This window comes from Gadus macrocephalus, chromosome 18 (genome assembly GCF_031168955.1).
Source record: "Gadus macrocephalus chromosome 18, ASM3116895v1".
Classification (NCBI taxonomy): Eukaryota; Metazoa; Chordata; class Actinopteri; order Gadiformes; family Gadidae; genus Gadus; species Gadus macrocephalus.
Window position 1 is genome coordinate 11,735,071 of NC_082399.1, and position 25,447 is coordinate 11,760,517.

Consider the following 25,447-nt stretch of genomic DNA (forward strand, 5'->3'; position numbering starts at 1 on the left):
ACACACACACACACACACACTACTCGTTGTTTGGCGACTGTAGGGATAAAGATAGCCCTGGACTGTCTGGGGTTGTGGGTCTGGGTCTGTCCACTTGCTGCTGTCAATCAGAGGTGAAAACAAAATGGCAATGAAGCGGAGCTGGGTCTTCTTCCTAGCAGGCAAGTCAAATATGCTCTTTATGTATATTTTTTGTTGATTGACTGTAGCCACGGCTCCCTTTGAAGTTTACACTTGGCATAGCAGGCCTTGCTATGAAGTTGAATTGTTGGTTTCATAGAAATATTAACTCATACCTTTGACTCACCTCAAGTCCTCAAGCTATTGTGTGTGGGTGAGCGGGTGAGCGTGTGTGTGTGTGTGTGTGTGTGTGTGTGTGCGCGTGTGTGATTACTATTACTGACTTATTATTACTAACTATTCATATTTTCACTATATCTTTTGTATCTACAGTATGTGCCATCTGTTCTTTGGGGGCCGATGCGGATATCAAATTCAACATTCCCGTGGGGAAGTTATTCACATTCGAGCTGATGAGGGAAACGTTCCAAAATGACTTTCAGCCCTTGTCAGTCCTCAGTAAGAACCTCCCTTCTACATTCCTCCCACGACTGTCCATTATGAGACAATGACACACCGTTGTGCTCCCACAAAACATGATACCTGAACCGTGAGTTCCCTCTTTGGTCTCTTCCTGAACCCCACTCAGCTGGCATCCTGTATAACGACCCCATGGTGTTCAAGTGCAACCTGCAGTACTCCCCCGACCTGCCTGGATGGCTGCGCCTCACCCAGAGACACCCCTACGACAACGGCTTCCTCTACGGGACCCCCACGTCTGCGGGGAAGAGCATCATCGAGGTATCCATGCACAGCTTCGTCTGTCAGCTGATTAAAAACGTGTCAGAGGCGTGTGTTGTGTTTTATGTACATTGATTTTCCTCAGTGACATCATTTGTTGTAAAGGCTGTCTGTGAATCTGTAAATCATTTAAAAAAAATAATGCAAACATGTTTATTATACTGTGAAAAGAAATACCATTCATTTAGTCGCATGAGTGATGATATTTGCATAGGCTTACTAAACTGTATTTCACGTTGCTTACAAATGATATTTTTTATAATTGTTTTACAGATTTATGCCATTAATAAACGGACTTATGAAACAACCAAGGAGAAACTCATCATACAAGCCTTTGCGGGTAGGCCTATGCATTCATCAATTATCTCCATGGTACAGTGCTTGTTTTTAATTGGAGAGATGGCTTATGTGAAAAGGGACAAAGAGGTAGGCTGCTAGACATCCTCCTCATGCCAAAACCGACACGAGATGTTTATTTTGGTCCTCGTTTTTCCACGGTGTATTGTCCCTAGAAAACATGCTGCCCTACCAAGCAGAATTCTTCCTCAAGCTGAGAGAGATAGAGAAGGTGCTGCCCTCTAGCGTTCAGAATGAGATAAAGCAAGACTTGCAGAAGCTTTGGAAGACAACGGAGTTGCAGATAGTCAACATCACCAACGCACTCGACCGTGGAGGCAGAGTCCCCCTTCCGCTGGCAGGCCACTACGAGGGGTAGGTCGTGATGGCATAGCAATTATTTAGGGTATTCCCTTTTTTTTGCAGTCATATGGTACAATTTTTCAAGTGTTGCATTTTTTATATATATATATATATATATATATATATATACACACATACTCAAGTCGATTGTAAAATCCTACCCATCCATGTGTGTATCATCTGGGGTGCTGTCTCAGGGTGTATGTTAAGGTGGGCTCAGAGCAGTACTTCTCAGAGTGTCTGCTGAAGGTGCTGACCCCTGACCAGCAGAGGCAGTGCCAGGCGGGGGCCAGGGTGAAGATCCCCGGGGGGTGCAACTACTGCAACATCCCCGGCAACTGCATCACCTGGTGCAAGACCCAGCTGGTGAGAGCTCACCACTTTATTAACCCAGTCACTTTATTAGCATTAACATAGTTATACTGCATCACCTGGTGCAAGACCCAGCTGGTGAGAGCTCACCACTTTATTAACCCACTCACCTTATTATCATTAAAGGTGACATATCATACCACCAGGTGTGAGTGTGATTAGCCGTTAGGAAAATCTGCCTCTTCTGACATCACAAGTGGGCGTGTCAACCTAGATGTGTGCTGGATAGATCAGTCTACCAGCCTACCCACTGGACTAAAGTAAACGTTGCTCATCTATCCATCATACTTTTAGTTTGACACGCCCACTTGTGATGTCAGAAGAGGCAGATTTTCCAAACGGCTTGTAACGGCTTATCACACTCACACCTGGTGGTATAATATGTCAACTTTAACACAGTGTAACTCAGTGTTCACCGCGTTAACCCATTCACTTTATAAGCATTAACACAGTGTAACTGCATCACCTGGTGCAAGACCAAGCTGGTGAGAGCTCACCACTTTATTAACCCAGTCACTTTATTAGCATTAACATAGTTATACTGCATCACCTGGTGCAAGACCCAGCTGGTGAGAGCTCACCACTTTATTAACCCAGTCACTTTATTAGCATTAACATAGTTATACTGCATCACCTGGTGCAAGACCCAGCTGGTGAGAGCTCACCACTTTATTAACCCAGTCACTTTATTAGCATTAACATAGTTATACTGCATCACCTGGTGCAAGACCCAGCTGGTGAGAGCTCACCACTTTATTAACCCAGTCACTTTATTAGCATTTACAACGGCTTGTAACGGCTAATCACACTCACACCTGGTGGTATAATATGTCAACTTTAACACAGTGCAACTCAGTGTTCACCATGTGAACCACGTCACTTTATTGGCATTAACACAGTGTTTCTGATCCCATTTTTACATTTTAAATTATTTTGCAGGCCTGCGTCTAACTGCGTCGACACAAATAATTGTAACCTCCTCATCATACACAAAGTTAAATGTGAATGAGTCAAAACATCATTGTTGGTTTAGATTTCATAGCCTTTTCTCAGTTGATACAGCCAACATGGCTGTAAACTCATTGATATTATTGATGCAATGATAACGTTTTGAAGAAATGTTCCTGGTCTGATTGTATAAGTAGAAGCGCTGTGCTTTGAAGGACCCTATTGCCAAACTAAACCCTTCCCTTCTATCACTATACAACCTTGATCTTCTCTTCTTTGTACTTTGAAGACTATATTTTGAAACTTGACATAACTTTTACTTTTCAACATAAAGCTCCCCACATCCTTTGTTCTGCAACCTCACCATGAACTCATCTTCAGTTCCTGTTTCTTTCTTTTTTTCACACCTTAGTTTGACTTCTCGAGTCCGGAGCCCGGCGCCCCTCCCCCCACCATGGGCCCCGGAGTCCTGGAGGACGGGGGGGTGTTTGACCCCCCCGAGGCCCCCCCCAGCAGGGACTTCCTCCCGGACTACCTGGTGACGGTGATCGTGCCCCTGGTGCTGGGCCTCATCCTGCTGGCGCTGCTGGCCTACGTCATGTGCTGCCGGCGGGAGGGAGTGTACGTATTTAGAGTCCTTGGCTTTTACTTTCTCATTTGAACCAATTTGTCGTCGAAATGGACGATACATTTTTGTGTGCGTGTGCGTGTGTCACACTACACTTGTAAACAATGTGTGATATTTTGTGTTTGAATGGTATTCCCCCCCATCATGGTGAAAGCCAGTCTGTAGTTCAGTCGATGTTTCCACTTCTTCACTCATTAAAGGGTGTGATTAAAGGGGCCCTATATCACCAAGGGTGATCTATCCATCAAACATCTGGGTGAACATCCCCACGTGTGACTTCACTGAAGGATAGATTACGGCTCAGCATTGCTTATCAGCCTCCCTCCTGGTGCTAAATTAGGGACCCTTTATTAGAAAAATGGACGACATACTTTAGTTAGAAAGACGCAACACTGGAAAGAGTTGTTGGGGATGTCTGTTTTTGTGGTTCGGGGGCGTTTGTTTTTGTGATTAGGGCGTGTTTGTTCCTGTGATTCGGGGGCGTTTGTTTTTGTGATCGGGGGCCGGTTTGTTATTGTGGTTGGCGGGGGTGTACGTTTTGGTTTGTTTGAATATTTAGAATTTTCTCTTGATGTATTACTTTTCTTTCGGAAGCTTAGCTTATGTGCTTGTTCTTCAAATGCTAATATGTTATTATTTTCTCACAGGGAGAAGAGGAACATAAAGACTTCAGAGTAAGTCCGTCATCCCGTTTGGATTTGAATTGTTCACCTTTCTTCATCCCCATATATTACATTTTAGTACCTCCCACAAACCTTTAAACTCCACATTTCCATGTGCATCAATAACGTCTCTACTCTCCTAAGGGCGCAGTGAGCGATGTCTTTTTTTTGGGTAACTTCCCGTCAGTTTTGCAGTTGGTCTTACGTGACTCCTGTCTGTTTCCTGGCAGCAGTCTCTTCTTTCTTTTCTTTAGCTGTTCCTCGCTTGGCGTGTGAGGTTGTGTAATCCGTTCCCCATGGGGCGCAGGAATCAGTAGCTTGGCCCGTATCCTCCATTGTCAGTCAACACTGAAAGACTGCAGCCTACCACTGGTCGAGCAGAGAGGAACACCACTTTGCAGATTTATGTCTCCTGATTGGATAGAATGGGAACAGGATAGTAGAAAATGTGATGGGACTGGGAGCCACGCCGACCAAACACTATCAATGGTGGCTGTCAGAACAAAGAGTGATTACAACTTTTAACAAATACATATCGCAGACATACATATTGGCAGATTTCTCTCTCCTGATTGAATACAGTGGGAACAGGATACTCTAAAATAAAGAGGCGGGAATGGGAGCCACACAGACAAAACACTGTCAGTGATGGCTGTCGGAAACAAAGAGCGATTTAACAATTATTATAACTAATTAGTTTAACGTCTATGCATTTCCATAATAAGCCAACAGCCACCAACATAGTCCTCTATAAAGCCTCACCCCGTCTCCACCAGCACCATAGTCCTCTATAAAGCCTCACCTCGTCTCCACCACCACCATAGTCCTCTATAAAGCCTCCGTCTGTCGCCCCCTGCAGGATCCAGATGTATCACCACCACACCATCCACGGGAACAGGGACGAGCTGAGGAGCATGGCGGAGGGCCGCCGCGTGGCTCCCCTCTCCACCCTGCCCATGTTTAACTTCCGCACCGGGGAGAGGTTTGCCCCCCTGCAGTCAGACAGCCCCAGCATCCCCCTCATCATGGCCCAACAGTAAGGCGCGTGTAATGACAGTATCTGGGTTTGATCCCCGATGTCAGAATGCATCTGTATCTGAGTTCACTGTAGGTTGCCTTGGGTTGGCTCAATGACTATACACATGTTGTTGACTTGACTTGCACTCTGATTAAATTGATAATACTGGAGCTTACTCATTTGTTCGAATTTCCATAGATCAACCCATAAGCTTTAAGTGAGCGAAAGGCTCTGTGGTGTCCATTCCGATTGACTGCACAGTGCACACCTGACTGCATGAGATTTTAGATCTGACCAATCAGGGGGTACTTTCTCAGATTGGTTCAGGGAATCCATTTAGCCTGTCAATCACATTTTCGGGTTTGCGGCTTTTTACAAATCTCGCTCTTCATTATACTTTTCTTGTTCACAGTGAACCCTCCGTTGACTCGATGCCAAGGTAAAGCCCACCTGGTCTACCTTCGATGTTGGAGAGGATCATGCATGACAAACGTATGTTTATTTGTTTTTAAAATGGGGGCTGGCGAATTCCCCCCCCCCTATGTATACAGGAAATCACACGCTGAATGTTTACTTTTGTTTTTCGTGCTTCAAAAATATTAGTTATACATTATATCCACTGAAAATATGACGTAATAAATTGTCTTTCACGGTTTTATTATTAACATGTATTTACTTAGCCATGACAGTAGAGGGCGATGTTGGATAGTGTTATTTCTAACGTTTCTGAAAAAATAAAGAAGTAAAGAAACAAAGCTATGCTTCCAATACATATCAGTCTTGGTTGTGTGTCAATACCCTTCTACACAGTATAGTTTATCTAGCCTAATTTTGTAATTAGTTCTAACAAGTCTAATCTAAGAAGACACATACTATAATGGATCTATATTTGGATCTTTCAAAAACAATTAATGTCTCTCTATTCATTCCAGTTTAAAACTGCAAATCAAAGGTTAAAACGTTTCTACTGTAGGATTGTAGTCATGCCACTTCTTAGAAAAGGCACTAAAATCGACCACAAGGTCCAGCTGCTGCTTCTATGGGGAGAATGGAACATGAATCAACTCGCAGCAGACTGCAGTCTCAGCATCTACTCTCACTCCAACTAGGGAAACGCATTACCAAATTAAATACATTAACACAGCCACAGGTAAAGATTACCAGCTTTTTCTTTTATTGAAAAATATAGCTGTTATTTCAAAGAACAGAGTGGTAGATATATATTATTCATATACGTACAGTAAAACGAGGGGAGGAGAAACGGTAAAGAAAATAGTACATACTTTATTAGATTACAGCCACCCAGTAAAAAAAACAACTAAAACGAGAAGTTTTACGGCCACGCTTTCGCCAACCTCCCCTCACAATCGTTTTTTATCCCAACCAACCAGATGGTTCATTTATTTTTAGCAGTCAAACAATCTCCCAGATGATTTGATGTAAAGTTAGCATTTGGAGCTATTAAGGTGGATTTTATCACCAACCTTCATGTGTTTTTCCACATATAAGCTCCACTTTGTTTTTTATTGCTGAAATGAAATCTAATTGCATTAAAGGATGGCACAATGTGTAGGCTGTTATGTTCAGTTATTCGGATTAGAGCAGCGACAGCGCAGCGTTCTGTGGAAATATTCTTTCCTAGTGTCCGTTAGTGTGAAAAACAAAACTTGGTGGAACATGAGGAATTTCAGCTCCCCCAAACAATCCCAAAAAAGGACTTAACCAATCAAGTCAAGAGTGAAACCAAAACAAAATGCAACACAACCCAGATTTATGGCCCGTCGAGTTTCTGCAAGGGAACTTGGTGGTTTGAAAACATACTGCAGCGAGCGTACATAGAATCATTCAATCACAAAAAACACAATGACGAGATATATACACACACACACACTTGGTAAATACAATTTCCTTCCAAATCACTCGGCTGGTCCCTCTTAATCGACATGAACTCGCAGCGAACATGACTCTCCCAATCGTGACTAGTACCACACAGAACAAAACACAAACAAACCAGAGACGGAATGAAACTCTCAAAATAACTAAGCCATGCGTATGTAAGTGTCCGTGTTCCAGAGGGACTAAGGCGGGCCGCGCCCCAATCGGATCCATTGCGCCCCATGTAGTGCACTATTTGGGGCGTCGCCATTTTGTACTGTCCGAAATGTTACCTTACAAATCTAGTTACTGTATGATTAGTGTCCGAACGCCCCCCCGATTCCCTGCCTTGCGTGTTCCCTAAATACAGGACTCAAGTTTTCCATGTACTATGTAGGGATTAGGGAATGAGGGAACAAGTGGACCAATCGGAACAGGTCTGAGGAGAGGGAGAGGCCAAGAAGCCTCAGCAGGGGGTACAGGAATCATGTAGGGATGCTATCCACAAGATGTAGTTGTCTCATGGAGCCCTGCTTAACCAAGCATCTGACCTCTTCCGGTCCTGCCTCGGCCAATCACAGCGCAGATGTGGTTGCTTAGAGACATCTAAGCCGGAACTCACCGAGGATTGGTATTTCTTTTTTTTCTGAATCGTTTTCAATGAGTCAACATTGTTAAATTTTTTGTACATCGTTCCACCATCCTAACGTGGAGGTTAACACACTTGTCTAGGGTTGTGGCTTCGATGCCGGGCGAGCAGGCCTTTCGTTTTGTTACACAACTCCTGATTAACTTACAAACATCCCTCTATTCCCTGCTCAACGGTCAAGCACTCACCTGTGGTGTGGAGTGGAAACACCAAAGCAACAAGCCACGTCTCCCTTGACAACCACATTTTAGACTCCAAAGTCTGGTCGGTTTAATTACATCGATCAAGAAAAGGACAACAAGGAACAAAATATACCCATGTACCGAAGGCCTCCGTTTTGCAATAATTCACATTTGTGTCTTTTAACATTTCAACAAAAAGTGGGCATAAGCATACAACAATGAGTGCCAGTGTAAAAGTCATCGTCAGCCATTACAGCCACATTGGGACATCGCCAGCAGAGCTGACATGACCTTACGTTTAGTGTTGTGTCGTGTAACGGTTCGACAACAAAGTCATGCATACCGACAGCCGATTCACCAAGCCCTCCGCGTCCCCAGCTGGCTCATTGAAGGCGACCAAAACTAAGGGAAGCCACAAATCCAAAAAACCCAACCGCAATAAAAAAATAAACCTGCAATGAAAAGCTCTGCGTGGCACAAAAGACTCACAAAATCCAAGCGTGACCCTGACAAGAAACCAAAACAATGCGTTGAATGGTGGACAAAAAAAAACTGTAAGAAAAAGGAAAATACTGTAGGCCTGCTAGAGTTAGGAAACAAGCGAAACGTTAAAGATACCGATGATATAATGATGGGCCGTAGAACACCAACTACTCAATAATGTATGTACACTAAGGAAAACGAATAGGAGCAATCCCCCTCAACAAGCAGAAACGGTCTAAGTGATAGCGATTTAATTTCAGTTTTAGTGTCGGTGCCACTAACACACATTGTCACTGGTGAAAAGAGCACTATGGCTGCTTCACTACCACTACTACCATCACGGCCACACACACTTTACGACTCAATCCCTCCCATCCCCCCATTCATTTTGCTCACCCCTGTGTGTCCTTTCTCTCAACCGTAGACGTCATACTCTCAATGCACTTCCATGTTATTTTTTCTGAAATCATGACTCCCGTTTCCCGCCTGCTTCCTTTGTCTTTAAAGAGAACCACCGCTGAAGACGGGGTGGCTTGTCCTCGTCACAGGGCAGGGCAGGTCACTTGGAACCGGATGAATGTTTCAAAATGGGCCTTTGAATGTTCCAAACATGGAGAATGTTCAGCGCATTGATTCACTGGAATGCGACCCTAGAAATTATCGTTTCAAAAGTATAAGACTGTAGCGTTTTGGCCTTATCCTCTACTCTATGAAACAACGGATGTGAGGGAGACTGTGCTTTCACTCTTTCACTTCCATTTGAATTTCCATTTAATCTCCCGTTCGTGTGAGAGAAGTCCGCTTATGTATGGCCACAATAAAGGCGTTTAAGGCTTAATAACAACAACAGGATTTATTTATTCTTGCCGCAAGTATAGTCGGACAAAGTGCAGAGAGATTAAGACCCAAATATGCCCAAATACAGCGCAGTCATGTGCTGGCTTTTCCCATTTCCGCCGCCCACTCCATCCCCCCCCCCTCCCTCCCGTCCTCAGTCTTTTAGCGACAGCCTTCTGGATCCTCAGCGTGACGCGTCCCCGAACATACCGTCCCCGACCAGCAGCTTCCCCCCCCCCCCCCCCCCCCGGGGCGCTCACACGCGGATCTCGTCGTCGTCGTCGTCGTCCATGAAGGAGAACTCGCGGTCGTCGTCCCCGTGGGGCGAGCTGTACTTGGCGCTGTCCGTGTCGCCCTCGGGCGCGGCACCGTGCGTCTTGTCGTCCGGGCCGGCCGAGCCCGAGCTGGACAGGGAGCAGCTGTCGAGGCGCTGGTTCCTCCGGGCCGGGGGCTCCGGCGTGTACGGCTCCCCGGCGGCCGCGAGGGGCGTGCTGCGGGGGGGCCTGGCGGGCACGCGCTTGGCCTCCTGGGGCTGGGCGGGCGCGCAGAAGGAGGGCGAGCCGCCGCTCTCGCTGCCCTTGCCCTCCTCGTAGCCCAGGTCGTCGTCCTCCCAGCCCTTCTTCTCCATGACGCTCAGGATGTCGTCCATCATGGACGGGCCCAGGTCGATGTTGAACGACATGATGGAGTCGGCGTGCTTCATGCCGCCGCCACCGCGGGGCATCGACGGCGGCAGGTCCGTGAGCTCCCCGAAGTTGAGCTCGTCAAAGTCGGGGTCCAGGGTCGCCATGGCAACCGCCCCGCTGCCGCCGCCGTTGGCCGGCCAGGCGTCGGACCCGGGCGACCGCTTCATGGGGCTGGACGACACGCTCTTGGGCAGCTGCCGGCCGAAGTGGGCGTCGTCCTCGTTCAGGTAGGGCAGGGAGATGGCGTTCTTCACGTAGGCCGACGAGCCGCCGGAGGGCGCCACGCCGGCGTCGTAGCGGTCCCCGCGGTTGATGGACTGCGAGCGCTTGCTGCTGCGGAAGGTCCGGGACAGCAGGCCCGGCTTGGGGCCCGGCGACTCGGCCCGGGGCTCGGGCTCCCGGGGGGCCTCCCCGGACCGCGTGCTGAGGAACGACGTGTCCCCGAAGGCGTCGCCGCCGCGGCCCACGTGCATGGTGTGGCGGAAGTCCCCGAGCGGGGCGCTGATCATCTCGGGCGTCAGGTCGGCCCGCGACCGCCGCTTGGCCTGATTGGAGTGGGACACCAGCTGCTTGAGGATGGGCATGATGCAGCCGCTCGCTAGAACCCCCTGGGCTGAGCGGAGCCGCGGGCGGGACAGGGGCAGACGGGTGCGGAGGGGCCTCAGACGAGGGCTTGTGGGTTCAGTGCTGGGAACGGGGCAGGGGGTGGTGTCAGAGCAAGAGGAGGTCTGTGTGTGTCGCCATTACAATGCCCCTGAAGCGCGATGCTTGTCCCCGTTTCGTCTCACTTGCTGGATCGACCTGAGAAGGAGAAGGGGAAAGAGAGAATTAGGGGCACTGTAATGTAAACTATACTTGGCAGCGCCGCTGGAAACCGATCATAAATAACATCAGAGGCGGATTTTATATTGCCCTAAACTTTTCCTACGAGGACCTAACGTAGCATTTAAATGCCAATCTAGTGAGCTACTGCCATTTTGAAGCCCGTCGCTTCGTCGCCTTCCCCTCCGGTTTGATCCGCATCCAGCGTGGAAACTTTGCTCCGACGTGTCTGGGAAACAAAGCCGGGCTTCAGTGTTTTCAGACTCCAGCAACAGCCCGAGCTCTGTGAACGCTCGATGTAATGGGGCAGAGCAGCACCGTGGAGTCAACTTCACACCTCCTTCACTCTTCAATTGAATTGCACACTAATGAGCACCCAGACAAAGACTGGGACTTACTACCTGGTTATTGTTGTAACATAAATTATAATATAACTACGTTGCTGATTTTGGCAAGGGGGCCTGCGTTCACTGCTTTGTTCAGGTTCCCATTCGGGGGCCCCTTACGATTACATAACCAGCAAGACACCGGATACTGGGCGACGCGGAGAACCAAAGTGAACCAGGGGCGAGCGAGGGAGGAGACGGGAGAGGGAGAATGCGGGGGAGCAGCATTTCTTCAGCTTGAATCAACCCATGAATCCAGACGGGCGGCATTCTGTTTAAAAGCTTCCATCACCACCACATATCTTATTTAGTTAGCCAACACTCGTGCTCGTGGCACTCTGTTCCTCTCCGTCTATTTGATTTGAAGGGGAGTTGAAAGAGAATAGCGGGCGGCCTAATCAAAGCCACTCTGGGATCGGGGATTTTTCCCAACCAGGAAGGACGCAGTGCGCGTCGAGTATAGCGGAGCGCTCCAGATTACGGACATTTAAAATGTGTGATTGAGGAGATGGGCTGTGATAGCTTAGAGGCCTGGTGTGCAGACTGCTCGTCTCCATTGCAGGAGTAGGCCTTCTTGAGATCCCTCTTAGCCTTGTCAACTACCCGTCCCTCAGCTCAACGCGCCCATGATGGGGGGGCGGTGTTGGCTTACTGCGGCCGAGCTGTCCTTCGGTCCTCAGGGACGCCCGGCGAGCAGGCGGCAAAGTGGGCGACCAGCTTTGTCTGCTCTAAGTCGGGGGGGGTGTTTGAGGTGCCCATGTCTTTAAAACACACAGGAGGGCGGACTGTTAATGTCAGACAGCGTTACCGTCCTACCATTTATGTTGGATTGTTTACTCCTTTGCTGTAGGCCTCACGTGTGAGCGTGTGTCAAAACCTCTATGTTGGTCTGCAGTTGGCTTTACAGTTCAATGGAGACTTCCTTTCTTTATTTTATTTGTTTGAGATGCAAATGGTTTCAAGTGTGTGTGTGAGATGCCTCTCAGGAATAATGCTTTGTTTCACGGCTTGTTTCACGCCTGAGACACACACCCACACACTTCTTCGGCATCATTCTCACGCAGCCATAATCAATCAGAGGCGATACGTGCGTTAACCATCTCACCTGGGAGAGAATCCTGCTCAAACTGCATTCCAAGTGTAGAAAATGAAGACTAGAAGTGATCGTGTGCTGCTGCCGTAGCATGGGGACGGGTTGTGTGTTGTGTGAAGCACTTAACACATTTCTAAATGCCATCAGATGAGGAGAGGCCCAGCTGAGGGCAAACACCGCCAGTCATTGTGCACTCAAACCCAACCTCTGATGCAAGCGTTTTTGCGCTGCAGGATAATCTATCATTTGATCAGATTAGTTTAGGTCAACAGGGACATCTCTTTAAAGGCCATACTGTAGTAAGGGTCAGAGGAGTCCTTGTTTTTCACTGTAGGGTTAAAGTGAAAGTAGATCCGGAACCAAAAGCCATGCTATTTGCGTACTGATGTTATACAACAAGAAAGAAAAGGCACCATTTCAGCCCTCCATCCATGAACCAGTGTAGTGCAGTGATTGGCAGAGGGATCCAGAGTCCCCATGCATGCATGCACAGATTCCTCACATCCTTCCCTGGTGAGCTGCAACATCAGACCGCATCACTGACTGCCCAGCAAGCATCCTGTCTCTCTAAGCCAGAGACAAGAGGACAAGAGGGGGAGAGGGAGAAAGTGTCTTTCATGGCAACCGGAGTGAGATCACCTCATTCAGATGGATTAGCCCTGCGAGCGGGCCCTTCCTGGAGGTGAAGGGAACCGCACCACAATGCCACAGTGGCAGAGGAATGCTTTTGATGTGAGGCTTTCTCAAAAGTATCAAACATTCAAAACCCCTGCATATAAAATGACCTCCTCGGTGGATATCAAAAGGTTGGAGGGCCCTCACACCTTGAGCCGTTGAAGGAAATGGTCCGTTGGGGCCCTGTTGAGGGGGGGGGGGGGGGGGGGGGAGATCTGTCGGGACCCTGCGGTGTATGATGAGAGAGGACCCCCCTGCTTGCTTTCAATTATCAAGAGTCCATTACTGCCGCCAGGACAAAGGGAGGGCAGCCCTCAAGGCAGCGCCGTCATATTCGGTTACGGGCTTTTCTGCAGCGCTTCACCCCTGTGAAGATGTAAATCACCCACACACGGCGCTGGGAAAGGTTCAGGGGAACATCACACCCTAAGGCCGGTGTCCTTAGCCCGTCCTGCTCCATGGTGCTGCCAAGACGCATAAAAAAAACAATGGGGGTTTTAAACACCGTTTATGTTTAAGCACGCCTTGCTGCTTCAGGGCCCATCCAGACAGCTAGAATAACAGATAATCAAAGCCTTGGCCATTAGGCTTCACTCAAACGCTGGGTCAACACTGGCCACTGGGGATTCAGTCAACTCCCACAACCGGCAGATTGTCTGCAGGCCAGATTCCCCCTTTAACCCAACACTTTTAAATCACAAATTCGGTCGAGATGGACAGAGATGCAGACAGGTCTCGCAGCAACTCTGGGATCGCGATAAGCATTCCGTCAGGGGCCTGCGAGGTCCGATTATGGAGAAACCCACGGAGAGGAATACATTTGTGTGTTCAGAGTCCGACGGGGAGAAGTGGTGTTGTTATTGAGACCGTTTGGAGCGCGATGGACTTGCCAGCTGGAGACGGCAACGCTTTAAGTAACCGGGCACCCCCACCACAACCCCAGCTCCATCGCAGAGCGGTGGTGACAGGGCTATGAACGATGGACAACATCTTGCAGCGCTCTGCCTCCCCCTCCCCCGACGTGATGTCACGGTGTCCGGCAAACGACGCGGTCATCACCGCCCAACTCTTGCCGAGCGTAATCCCATGACTCACCCTTACAACCCCCCCCCTAGTAACACACAGGAATCTCCCTCCGTCTCTCTCTCTCTCACACACACACACACACACACACACACACACACACACACACACACACACACACACACACACACACACACACACACACACACACACACACACACACACACACACACACACACACACACACACACACACACACACACACACGGCTTTAGGGATGTCTCTGCCAATTGAATTCTTTATTCATGAGTTAAGAAAAAAGAAAAAGAGTAGTACTGATTCACAAGATTAAATGTTTAAAGCCTGGTGGTTAATAGTTTAGTAATAGAACCGCGGAGAATGTGCCCACAGTCTGGCTGTCCACGGAGACACTCGGGCATGTCGAATGTTTCTTTAAAAAGAGTTACAGAGAAAAGTTTTGCTTTTGTCATCCAGCTCGCTAGACAAAGTTTGCCTGAGCGTCGGAGAACCTCCCTAACCTTGAACCGGGGCCAATCCCCTTCCACTTTACCGAGGGGCCCCACAATAGGAGGGGCAGCCGTTGTGCGGACACATTGAGGTGCAAATGCAACCGGTGAGCTGCGCTGTCAATACAATCACCAATTAATCAGCAGGGCCGCATGACAATGGCCGGTTGTCCAGCACGTCTTAACAAAAGGAGCTCAACGGACCTCCAGCCGCTGGGTCGAAAGGTCTGGTTCCCACGGTGGGGGCCACCTGCCCTTGACCACAACCGTCTAACAATGGAGAAACCACAAACAAGTCCATCAACAACAAGCGCTGATACAAGCACCTCCACCTTGTGAGTTCAACTTGATGCGCTGAATTGATTTTGGCCTCTATAAAATAAAATGAGGACAACAACTATCAGTCTGTGGCACTGTGCCGTCCCCCAGATTGGACCCCCGGTCGACTTCAATGGGCCGACCCAGCAGCCAGACACAGCGGCGGGCTTTACATTTCAAATGGACTGGGTTATATTTACATGGGTAACAGGCGTCGAGTTGTAAAGCAAACCAATGCCCCGGTCTTACTCCAAGCAGGCGCAATAAGTCACAGACTGGAGAGAAATCAAAGCAGACAAATATCCTGCAACAGTTGCTTCGGTGTAACCCCATTAAATCACGAAAACCCAGTCCTTATTAATAAAAGCCTCAACACCTCCACCTAAATTTTACCCTGAATACCAAGCAGGCAGACTACTTTGGTCAGGTATTAAGTAGCCTGAGGCCATTACATTTACATAGATGACAACTTCCTAGAGAAGCACAACTTTATTCAAAGCATAGGCTCTGACTTTAACTGCAACACCTAATCATGGCTTCCGTTATCAACGACATGACCCATTACATGTCGTCAGTCTTGACAAACGGAACTGATGACACCACATAGTGCTGCCTATTGTCTTATAATTAGCACTTGATAATAAAGAGCTGACCAGTTTTTCCTGTTAAACCACATATCCTTCAGAAATCAATTTGGCCAAATTAGAAACGGCTAACTACCATTAGAAACGGCCGACTCCCATTAGAAACGACTAACTCCCATTAAAAACGGCTAACTCCCATTAGAAACGGCTATCTCCCATTAAAAAAGTGACCAACAAACACGAAGCGTCTCGTAGATGCATTCAAAAGATGAGGCTAAACATTGGGATCTGGGTGAAGGGTGAAGCCTTCCTGCGGGAGTCCTCCAGAAGAATGTGATTGGCAGGGAGAAGAGGAACCGTCAATACAATTTACATTTGGAAATTGGCAGAGCCAGACGGTGCATAACGTGATTAGTGGTAATGCCTGCCATTCCCCCTGAGAGACACCAGTGTGTGTTGTCAGGTCAAACTAATGGAGAGAAGAACAATACAATGCATAGAGGTGCAAACCCTACAACACACCTGGGAGGGAAATACTGGGAAGTAACACACCTTGGAACAAATTGAGTGACAACCATCCAAACAAAAGTGTCATAGGTCAACTAAGCTAATGGTATGCAAACATAACCCAAGACCTACTCTGGTCTCAGAGGGGAAAGACACTGACAAAGCAACGTTAATGCTTATCAAATTAAAAAAATATTTAGAAGACAAGCTCGGACAGATAAGCCAGGGAGAAAAAAAGGCTTTGCGTTAGCAGGCCCTCTGTAGTTAGTGTGTGTGTGTGTGTGTGTGTGTGTGTGTGTGTGTGTGTGTGTGTGTGTGTGTGTGTGTGTGTGTGTGTGTGTGTGTGTGTGTGTGTGTGTGTGTGTGTGTGTGTGTGTGTGTGTGTAACATGAAGCCAGCACCTGAGCCGCCTCCTCCTCCTCCTCCTCCTCACAGAACAACCACCAAACCTTGTTCTTCACCAGTCTTATTTCTCCCATCCTATTTCCCCCCCGTCATGGCCCAAATCCACCCTCTATTCAAAACATGCTCTCACTTGTTCGGCTGTTGTTGTAAGCCCGGCTAAATATTAGCCGTGGCCTCATTTTCGGCCTTTTCATGACAGAAACCGACGTGTGGAGTGATGTTTGTTTGTTTGGGAAAGGTTTTCCCATCTATCGCCTGTGGCGGAGGGCTTCCAACGGCTCTCCATCAGGCCTCCTATATGGAGCAGTAACTCCGGGATGGCAGAACACCAAGGCCTGGAGCCGGCTGAGCTAGCCCCCTGGACTATCATGCTAAGCTGCGTGAGATGCCTGGGTGGAACCTGACTTGTGGGGGCATCTTTATTACATGCCAATGTTGCCTTTTGAGAATTTCTATAGCGGGGGGGGGGGGGGTCTCCCATTGCAGGCAGGCACAGACACACAGACACAAAAACATTTGTATGGTAGGCATTCAAATCTCAATTCAATATCCAGTCAGTGCTTCAGTGTTTTAGACTGTCCTGTCTGAGAACGCTTCACATGAGGTGACGGTGGTCGTCATCATCAGAAATGGCAAATAATGGGCAGAGTATCATATCATACAATACTTCCATTTTGTATTTGGGTATTGGAACATTATTTGATTACTTCGGTAGCCCTCTGACACCTCCCGCCCAGTGTGAAAGTCATAGAAATGTAAACACTGTGGAGATTAAAAAAATATATATAATAATTAAAAATTAAAAAAACGGTAAGTTGGCGAAAACTCGATTTTGTAGCAGTGGTCACCGCCTGGATGTGATTCACGCGGGGAAAAGATAGGCACTGTGCGTGCACACACACACACACACACACACACACACACACACACACACACACACACACACACACACACACACACACACACACACACACACACACACACACACACACACACACACACACACACACACACACACACACACACACACACACACACTAGTAGCAGGGCTGGTCCGTTCTGGAGCAGCATGGGCCCAAGGGGATACTGCAATAAGGTATGTCTTTAGACATGCTTTCTTCATGCCAATGCCGAATAGGTTATAACTTCACAGACCCGCGCCAAATCCAGGAAAAATGTGTGTGTGTGTTATAGGGTTTTGTATGCTCGCATGCACAGCATATGGAGCCAAGAGGTGCAAAAGTCGGCCGAAAGGGTATTTCTTACTTCTGGAGAACAATGCAATGGAAAACAAAGAGAGAGCCTGGACAAAAAAGCCCCATTAAAGAAAGATGGCAGCATGGCCAGTATCCCAGTTAGTTTCTACTTCCAGTTAATAGGCCACGGCGACATTAAGACAATGCACTACACTGGACCAGCAGCAGGTGAGCCGTGGACCAACGATTATGACGGTCATTGAAAAATAAGTTGGGAGGCCATTTACCGACGTGTGCCTCTGTTCATCCCTTTGTAAACGCAGCGAGCAGGATTGTAGTAGTTCAGTGAACCAAACGCTGTGACTGGGCAGGAAAAAAATGTGCCAAATCACCAGAAAGATAAGCTTCAGCAGATACCAGGGCGGCGAACAGGAGCGCGGACGCAGCAGTTCGTCGGAACAAACACATGTGTGCGCACACAGACGGGATGGGATTTACAGGATGTTATTAAGTCATATTCCAACCGGTTTTTAAGGGCTCTGGTTCTGATTGCGCACGCACGCACACACACACACACACACACACACACACACACACACACACACACACACACACACACACACACACACACACACACACACACACACACACACACACACACACACACACACACACACACACACACACACACACACACACACACACACACACACACCGCGTTTGGCCAACTGCGAGTGTGTTTCAACAGCATGTCAACCTCTCAACAGGCCTTTTTATCAGTTGCCTCCCACAGAATTCAAACACAGAGGCTCCAGAGAGGCCATAAAGGCCTGGGGCATGGGGGCTCACAAGAAGAGATAATAGAGCCGGTGGGCCTTAACAACAGCAAAAGGCACTCCACAAACACACCCACTGAGTAAAATGCCCCCCTAACCAGACAAAGACCACAGGGGCCAACAAACATGGCCACTTCAGCCCCATAACGCACCGTAATTTACCCCAGCTGACGCGCCAAGCAACTTCACTGGCGGACGCACGCAGGGCTATGATAGAGAAAGGCCATGTGATTAGTTGGCGTTAACGATGACATGCCTCGTTAACAGTAATTACTTAATTACTTAAAGGTTAAACGCACAATCACTGGAGCGACTATGGCCCGGGCCTGTAAGGGCAGTACTTTCAACACAGTGGGTGTGGTATGCGTGCCTTGTAGACGATCCACTTAATGCCAGCGCAGCAAAAACTCAGAGCGTTCCCTTGGGGATCTGACAGCGGGACGGAGATGGGGACATTCAGGGTCACAGAGTGCTTGGGTAGGAGCAGCACTTCAAAGTGATTGCAGGAGTCATGGTTTACTCTGCCTGATAAGCATACAGTGCAGGAAAATGGACTGAAAACCCTTTGATACTTTCAACAGTATTTGCGTGTTTGCAGAAAGAAATGGCATGACTGTGACCAACTTGGAGCACCAAAGCGGTCTCCAATCACCTCAGTGTGTGCCGGGTGAACTAGTCACATTTTTCCCACAACCCAATAGAGCAACGCCTGTAAATGATCAACAATTCGTTGAGCCGTCCGTCTCGTGGACAGTTGTAGTTCATCAGTCTATAGGAGCACTTCCCAAATGGTAAACTTTTCCCCTACATAGCCTCAATCATGCCTCAATCAGCCCTGATTGGCACATGCAAAGCAAAGCACATCTGCACTGTAAGCTTGCCTGTTACCGATCGGCCCAGATAATTACAGAGCTCTTTCAGCCATGTGTGGCTCAATGCATGAGCCACACATGCAAGACTCAAGTTCCCAAGCATATTGTAAACATAATGGATAGTACTGACCAGCAAGACAGACTGATTTAGTAAGGAAATTCAACGGCATAACAAACTTACTGACTTGTTCCATTGCATGTATTCATTTCAAATGTAGTGTTTCTCTTCAGAGATTTGTAATAAATGCATTGGCTGAGTCATTGCAAGTTGAGGCAGGAGAGGCAAGAGGGAAAGAAATAATAAGCTCAAAGTCCACCAGCCAATCTTAAAAGACAAGGCTTGTGTTACTTCTTGGTTCTCTTAATGACATGCCAACACAGCGACCAAAGGCCATACGTTTTCTCTCCCGCTAAAAAATACTGTATGTTTGCAGGTTCTATGGGCACCTTGAATGCATCTTCTTCCCTAAATCAACGGTGTAGAACAAGTCAGTGGAGTAAAGAAAAAAGTTATTTCTTACCTGATTTCTTAATAAGTGACTGACCATGACCCTCTAAGCATGGCCTAGATTCAGGAGGACTATTCAAATATTCCTTCTAGGGATGCTACGGTGAGCAATTAGCAGGCTCAAGATAATTTGGAAGTGATCCCATAGACAATAAATCTTGACAGCTCTATCGGTCTTGCCATTTCTCAAAGTGCTAAAATATACCAGCAAGTGTGGGGAAAGCTCTCCAGAAACATAATCTCAGGTGGAAAAGCAGAAGCTGCTCCTTGTTAAAAGTGATGATTTATAAAACTAAGATAAATAACAGAACACCCTAATAATACGGTCACCGACAACCTCGCTGATTAAAGGGAACCACAATCTTGAAGGCCAGTAATGTGAACAATTTATGACAGTGTACTAAACTTCAACCGAAAGCTTTGAAGTAAGGTTAACTTATAATGTTAAGTTACAAAACAAATGAAAGATATTTCAGGTATGTATCCCTACATGCATTAGCAAAAAAATAGACAGCAGAACATGAGGATTTATTTCATAAGTAGTTTTACTTTTTGCTGTTGAACGGATAGTGTTAACCACAAAGAAATCGTATTTTAGTTCCCGTTTGAATGTGTAAATGTTAACATCCCTAATTCCTGGCCTGGACTTGAATAAGACAGGATGCAGTGTTATTTTATAATGTTTCTTGAAACATTTTGTTGTTGCCGGATAGGCTATATTTCTAATACTCGAGTCCTAACCGGATGACGTGTTTACAGTCTAGTAGGTGTATAGCAGGAGGTTTAGTAATAGCCTAGTAGTCACAAATGAACTGACACTTTTAAAACAAAGTGGAGAGAGGTAAACCAAGGTAACAGGGCGGAGATAATTACATTTGACACAGTTGACACACTTTTGTCCATGTCCATAACCCAAGGGCTGGGTTTGGGCCATTCGGCTAAAAGGGCAAACGATGCACTGTACTGCATCGCTAAGGTTGAGTTTTGAATGATGGAAATGGACACCGTCTGAATAAGGAACAAGATTCTTTCTCACGGGCAAAGCCCAGGTTGGCACCTCATTGGCTGAAAGGTCTCAGTAACATACAAAAAGGCAACACTGACAATGGAGAAGAGCTAATAACAAAGCATTTTTTCAACACTGAAGCAATGCGAGAACCAAACCCTACAGACACACCCCAGCCACACTCATGCATTCATAAATCGATTCACACATCAACACACACAAGATCTAAGGGCCGATATGAAGGTGCTCTCTATGAAGAAACCGAAACCTACGCTAATAACCTGGACAGATATTCACATGGGACCCACTGGAGTCCTGTAGATGTAATCACAGTTTAAGACCTCACTTTTCCCATAGTCCAAGGCCTTGTAGTACCACTAGTTCTGACATAGGTTCGTCCAGTAATCACTCCCAGACCAGAGCCTGTTGCTTGCATTAGGACAGCAGCGTTTTCTTTCCTGCCATGAACATTATGGTTGAGAAAGACCATCTGCTTCCCTAGTCCATACAGTGATGAAAAACAATGGGGGATCGCTGAAGTGTGAATGGGCCACAGCCTCAACCACCCCAGGCCATCTGGACTCTAGCTCCTTTGTGCTTTTGGTACCAGACCCAACAGTTGTCCCACACGAGCCGCATACCGCAGCGGATGGCGCTGTGGAGGCAGGGTATTAATTCAATTAGGCCTGTGCTTCGCTAAGGCTTAACCACGATTCCACGGGCCTCTGCATCACAGCTGTTGGGACTACAAACCTCAATGGGAATTGCCAACAAACGTCATGCACGAGAGGGACAAGATGCCTTTAACAATCTCATTTTACTTAGGTGGTTTAGAAAAGAACGAATTACTCTTATGAAGGACCCTGTACAATTTGTGCGCTGTACAATAACTATCTGTCAATTTAATTACAATTGCAGAGGCAACGGGGGAACGGGAGGAATAAATAATGTGTTTTTCTATTGCAAGAACTTTCCATCTTGATCAATGTTGTTTGGTTAATAAAGTGCATCCACCTTTTTAAACACCTTTTTGCAATCGCATGCAAAAGTTATTTTATATGTTTGTGTCTTAGGATGACAATGGAGGATACTTTGGCGGACAGGGGACAGGCGTGACAGATGAGTGTGATGTCTTGTTCTGGTTACACTCTCGGACCAGACTGAAACCTCTGTTGATTTTCTCAACCATTTGGAATGCCAGACCAACCCAGAAGGCTGGTCCCTGTTTTGGCTCGAGTTCCATCAGCGATGCATCACCTCAGATATGACAATAATGTGACTGGTTCCACAGCTTTAAGCAGCACCTTGCGGCCATAATGTTGCATGGAAGGATGCGTTGAGATGATTAATTGGCTCCACATTTTCGACCACTCATTCAAATCATTGCCACACCTTTGCTTATGTTCTTTTCAACATCAGTTTATGAATTGAATTGATGGAGGGCCATTGTTTTTAAGTGCAACATGGGAGTATTTGGTTTATCATGCCCCAGAGGGACAGTAAGCCTGCTGAACCGGTTACTTGGCGAGGCCTTGGTCACGTTACGTTGATAACATCCAAAACAGTCTTGGAGGGGGGAGGCTTACTGCAGCGTCAGGAGCTCGGGATTGAGCTAGAGTGAGCAATGCCAGAGACAAGTAGACTCAATAAACTGAAATCTGGAGTTTCAAAAAGTGGTCCTCGAAAAGGTTGTTATCAGCCCACTGACTGATATATAAGCAATGTCAAGGATCTCTTTATAACTCTTGAATGTAAACATTTTACAGCCTGGAATCTTGCTCTTTTTTTTTTTAGGTGGTACCGATTGAAAAGGTCTCGTTTTAAACTATCGGGATTGCTGTCCAGAAATCGACCTGGTCAGTCAGGGACAATTCACTTCTCTGCTCCTGTGACTTTAATTTCCCCATGACCCCTTCCCTAGGACTTTTCAGAATATCATATATCAACACATTGTTGATTTGTTTTGTCACTGTCTCCGACAGAGCCTTCCATGGAGGTCAGTGAACCACTGAGTGTGAAAGGAACTTTCTGGAGCACAAGCAGAAATCCAGTCACTCAAGATCATAAAAGGGCATGAGGCATTTTTAAACGCAATTGAATGAAAACAAACAAAAAAGACAAATGAGATTTTAGCCACGAACACACAAAGCATATAGGCCTTCAGACTCAAGCTCACCAGGTGCTTTCACTGAAATACACACAATGATGCAACTGCTTCCGGAGACACAAGATATATTGAAAAGTAGGAAATAAAGTGTGGAAAGAAGAAGCTGATTCACTCACAACTCATCGTGAGTAGCCATTTACCGAATGTCCCAGAGCACTCAGTCAGTTATATTAAATATCAAAGTCAGTTCCAAATATTACATACATTTTTAGGGTATGTCCTATATATAAAAAACAGGCAATGGACGCATCCAAGGTAGTCACCCCTCCCCCTTTTGTCCCCTCTCCACTGCAGACTGTAGGAAATGAGCAGAGAGCAGACCACGCTGGGCAGGTAGCCAGCTCATTCTGCATTGTTGCAGGATCCTCCTTCACAGCGTTTAAGGCAAAAGTGAGAAGAAATAGAAGAAAGTGTGTGCGTGTGTGTTCTGGCAGACTCTGTATAGATGCTTAAATTAGATAAGCAGCAGCTCTTGAGTTCCAGAAAACACACATTTGCATATAGCCAGAGGGGAAGGGGTTAAATTGAGAGGCCTCCCAAGTACAAAAAAAAACAGGGACGCTGCATCATGCATCATCTCACTTGTAAATCAGCATTGGACCTTGGCCTCAATCTCAACTCCTTTGTCAATAGTACTAATAATTGTTATTCCCCAAGAGTTAAAAGGATTCCGCTATCAAGAAAGATGGAAATCGAATTTGCATGTTACGCCTAATATATATGTTGTCGGGGTGATGTGCCCAGTCCAAACACAAGCAAAGATGGGCGTCGTTTCCATGTGGGGTCAGAGGTCATGGTGGTTTGTAATGAGCCATGCTCATTTGTCAAGATGTCCACTTGACAAATGGACACAACGAACACATTGGTAACGGTTTAACAAGGGAGGGCTGCTCAATAAAACATGGCAATTTTACAATAATGTATCTATCATTCTATGAGAGGCCATTCATAATTTAACCGAAAAACCACTGGCAAATTCTTAAAAACACTAAGCGAGGAATAAAATGCACTGGAAGGACTAATTGGAAGAAGCCTTATTTGCGGTTGAGTCTAAGCGCCTATAGGTCTTCTACTCCAATACATTACACCTCCACTGTGGGTTTGTTCTTTATGTTCCCAGGGCAGTGTGGTTATGTAACTGGGGTTGTACATCGTTGATCCCATCTGTTCTGTTGTACTCTGATCGGAGTCTACCTAACCCCTGACAAAAAAAGTTATTAACTAATGCGTATTACACCATTAGTTAACAAAGCACATCCACAATAAATAATTAGATCAAACGTTGAAAACACTTTCAGTTACTCCTAGTAACAGTAGCAACTGTTAACTCAAGTGTTGACTGACTCCCCCATATCCTTATCAATAACAACTAAAGTTTCCCTCGCCTGCATTTTACACGTCATGGTTCACCCTCGCAACAACGCAACAAAGATCCGTGATGCGTGACCCTAGTCCAGGGCAAACGAACAAGCATCACAGCTCAATCTGAGCGTTCAAAACATAGTTTCCATCCCCCTGGTTGAGCTTCGTTCGAGATACACACACACAGAGGAGTGAGTGATGATGTTTTCTCTGAGCTAGTGGGTCCGTCTTCTCACTAGGCAGCTGGGGGGTGTTGATGCGCTATAGTGGAGGGGTCGTCATCGCACAATGGACCTCTGTCACTCCATACGGGACGGCTAGCTTAGCTTTCACGCACGCAGCCTACCAGACTCCTGCCGGAGGGCGCTGATTGTCCTCGAGCACGTTTGCTATGCAAATGAGATGCAGATTAGATCCACACATCGTTATTTCACTCAACGTCTTGCGAACTGCGTTAACTGATCGCAGTACAGCCTACGTGCGCTTCTTAAGGATGGCCGACCCTTGTTCATACATTAACAGCTAATACGGGCAATTATGGCCTGGGAATAAACATGATACAACAGGTCATATTGTTACAGCGTCCATTGAAGTATAGACATTACCTCTCTTAGGTGTATTCCTGGTAAAGGGGGAAGTTTCGGTGTAAATTCCCAGAACTTTCTAAAAGTACAGCCAACAGCAAAGCAGTGAAGCCAATGAATAGTTTTTGTCCGGCAAAAAACTACAGAAATGTACTGAATGGTAATTAGCTCGGAAGGAGTCTTTTCACATACAGTTCACTGGTGCTTTACTCTTCTTTCTGCGTCAGTCAAGTTTGCCGAGCCGTACTGGCGCACTAAACCACCCAGTCCCTCCTCTCCCCGCGAGACTACCAACCTCCCGTCGAGCCTTAAAGGGCCAGTCCATAGTTGTTCCCAACTATGGGGAAACAGTAAATAACATTCTTCCAACAATCAACTTCCGTTTTTAATAATTATTTAAAAGAAAATCTTGATTTTGTGACATTAAGGAAACAGAACAGTAGCCTAACAAAAATACATATTACTAATTTTGAAAATGGCATTTTGTCATCTCTTGATGTTTGATGTCCTCTGTTACAAGGTCCTTACAATATTGGAGAAAAATATATAAAAAAAAAATATATATATATATATATATATATCTATAGGATACAGGACACTGCCTTTCTACTAAAACACATAATTCATTTATATCCGAGAGGGAGTAAGACATATTTTCTTGAAACTAACTACCATC

The 25,447-nt window shown here is 46.6% G+C and overlaps 2 protein-coding genes across 2 annotated transcripts; one reads left to right on the forward strand and one right to left on the reverse strand.

Moving 5' to 3' along the window:
• Window positions 1-5,960, forward strand: sgca (sarcoglycan, alpha). The gene is made up of 10 exons (XM_060037625.1): window positions 1-161; window positions 454-579; window positions 710-861; window positions 1,135-1,201; window positions 1,374-1,572; window positions 1,758-1,926; window positions 3,293-3,501; window positions 4,156-4,182; window positions 5,030-5,206; window positions 5,601-5,960. The coding sequence occupies exons 1-10, from the start codon at window positions 125-127 to the stop codon at window positions 5,629-5,631; spliced, it is 1,194 nt and encodes a 397-aa protein (XP_059893608.1). The 5' UTR covers window positions 1-124; the 3' UTR covers window positions 5,632-5,960.
• Window positions 5,961-6,339: 379 nt separating this feature from the next.
• On the reverse strand, window positions 6,340-25,047 carry cdc42ep4b (CDC42 effector protein (Rho GTPase binding) 4b). Its single transcript, XM_060037630.1, has 2 exons — window positions 24,793-25,047; window positions 6,340-10,701 (listed from the first exon to the last, which is right to left on the reverse strand). Exon 2 carries the CDS (start codon window positions 10,482-10,484, stop codon window positions 9,471-9,473), a length of 1,014 nt encoding a protein of 337 aa, XP_059893613.1. The 5' UTR covers window positions 10,485-10,701; window positions 24,793-25,047; the 3' UTR covers window positions 6,340-9,470.
• Window positions 25,048-25,447: the final 400 nt, after the last annotated feature.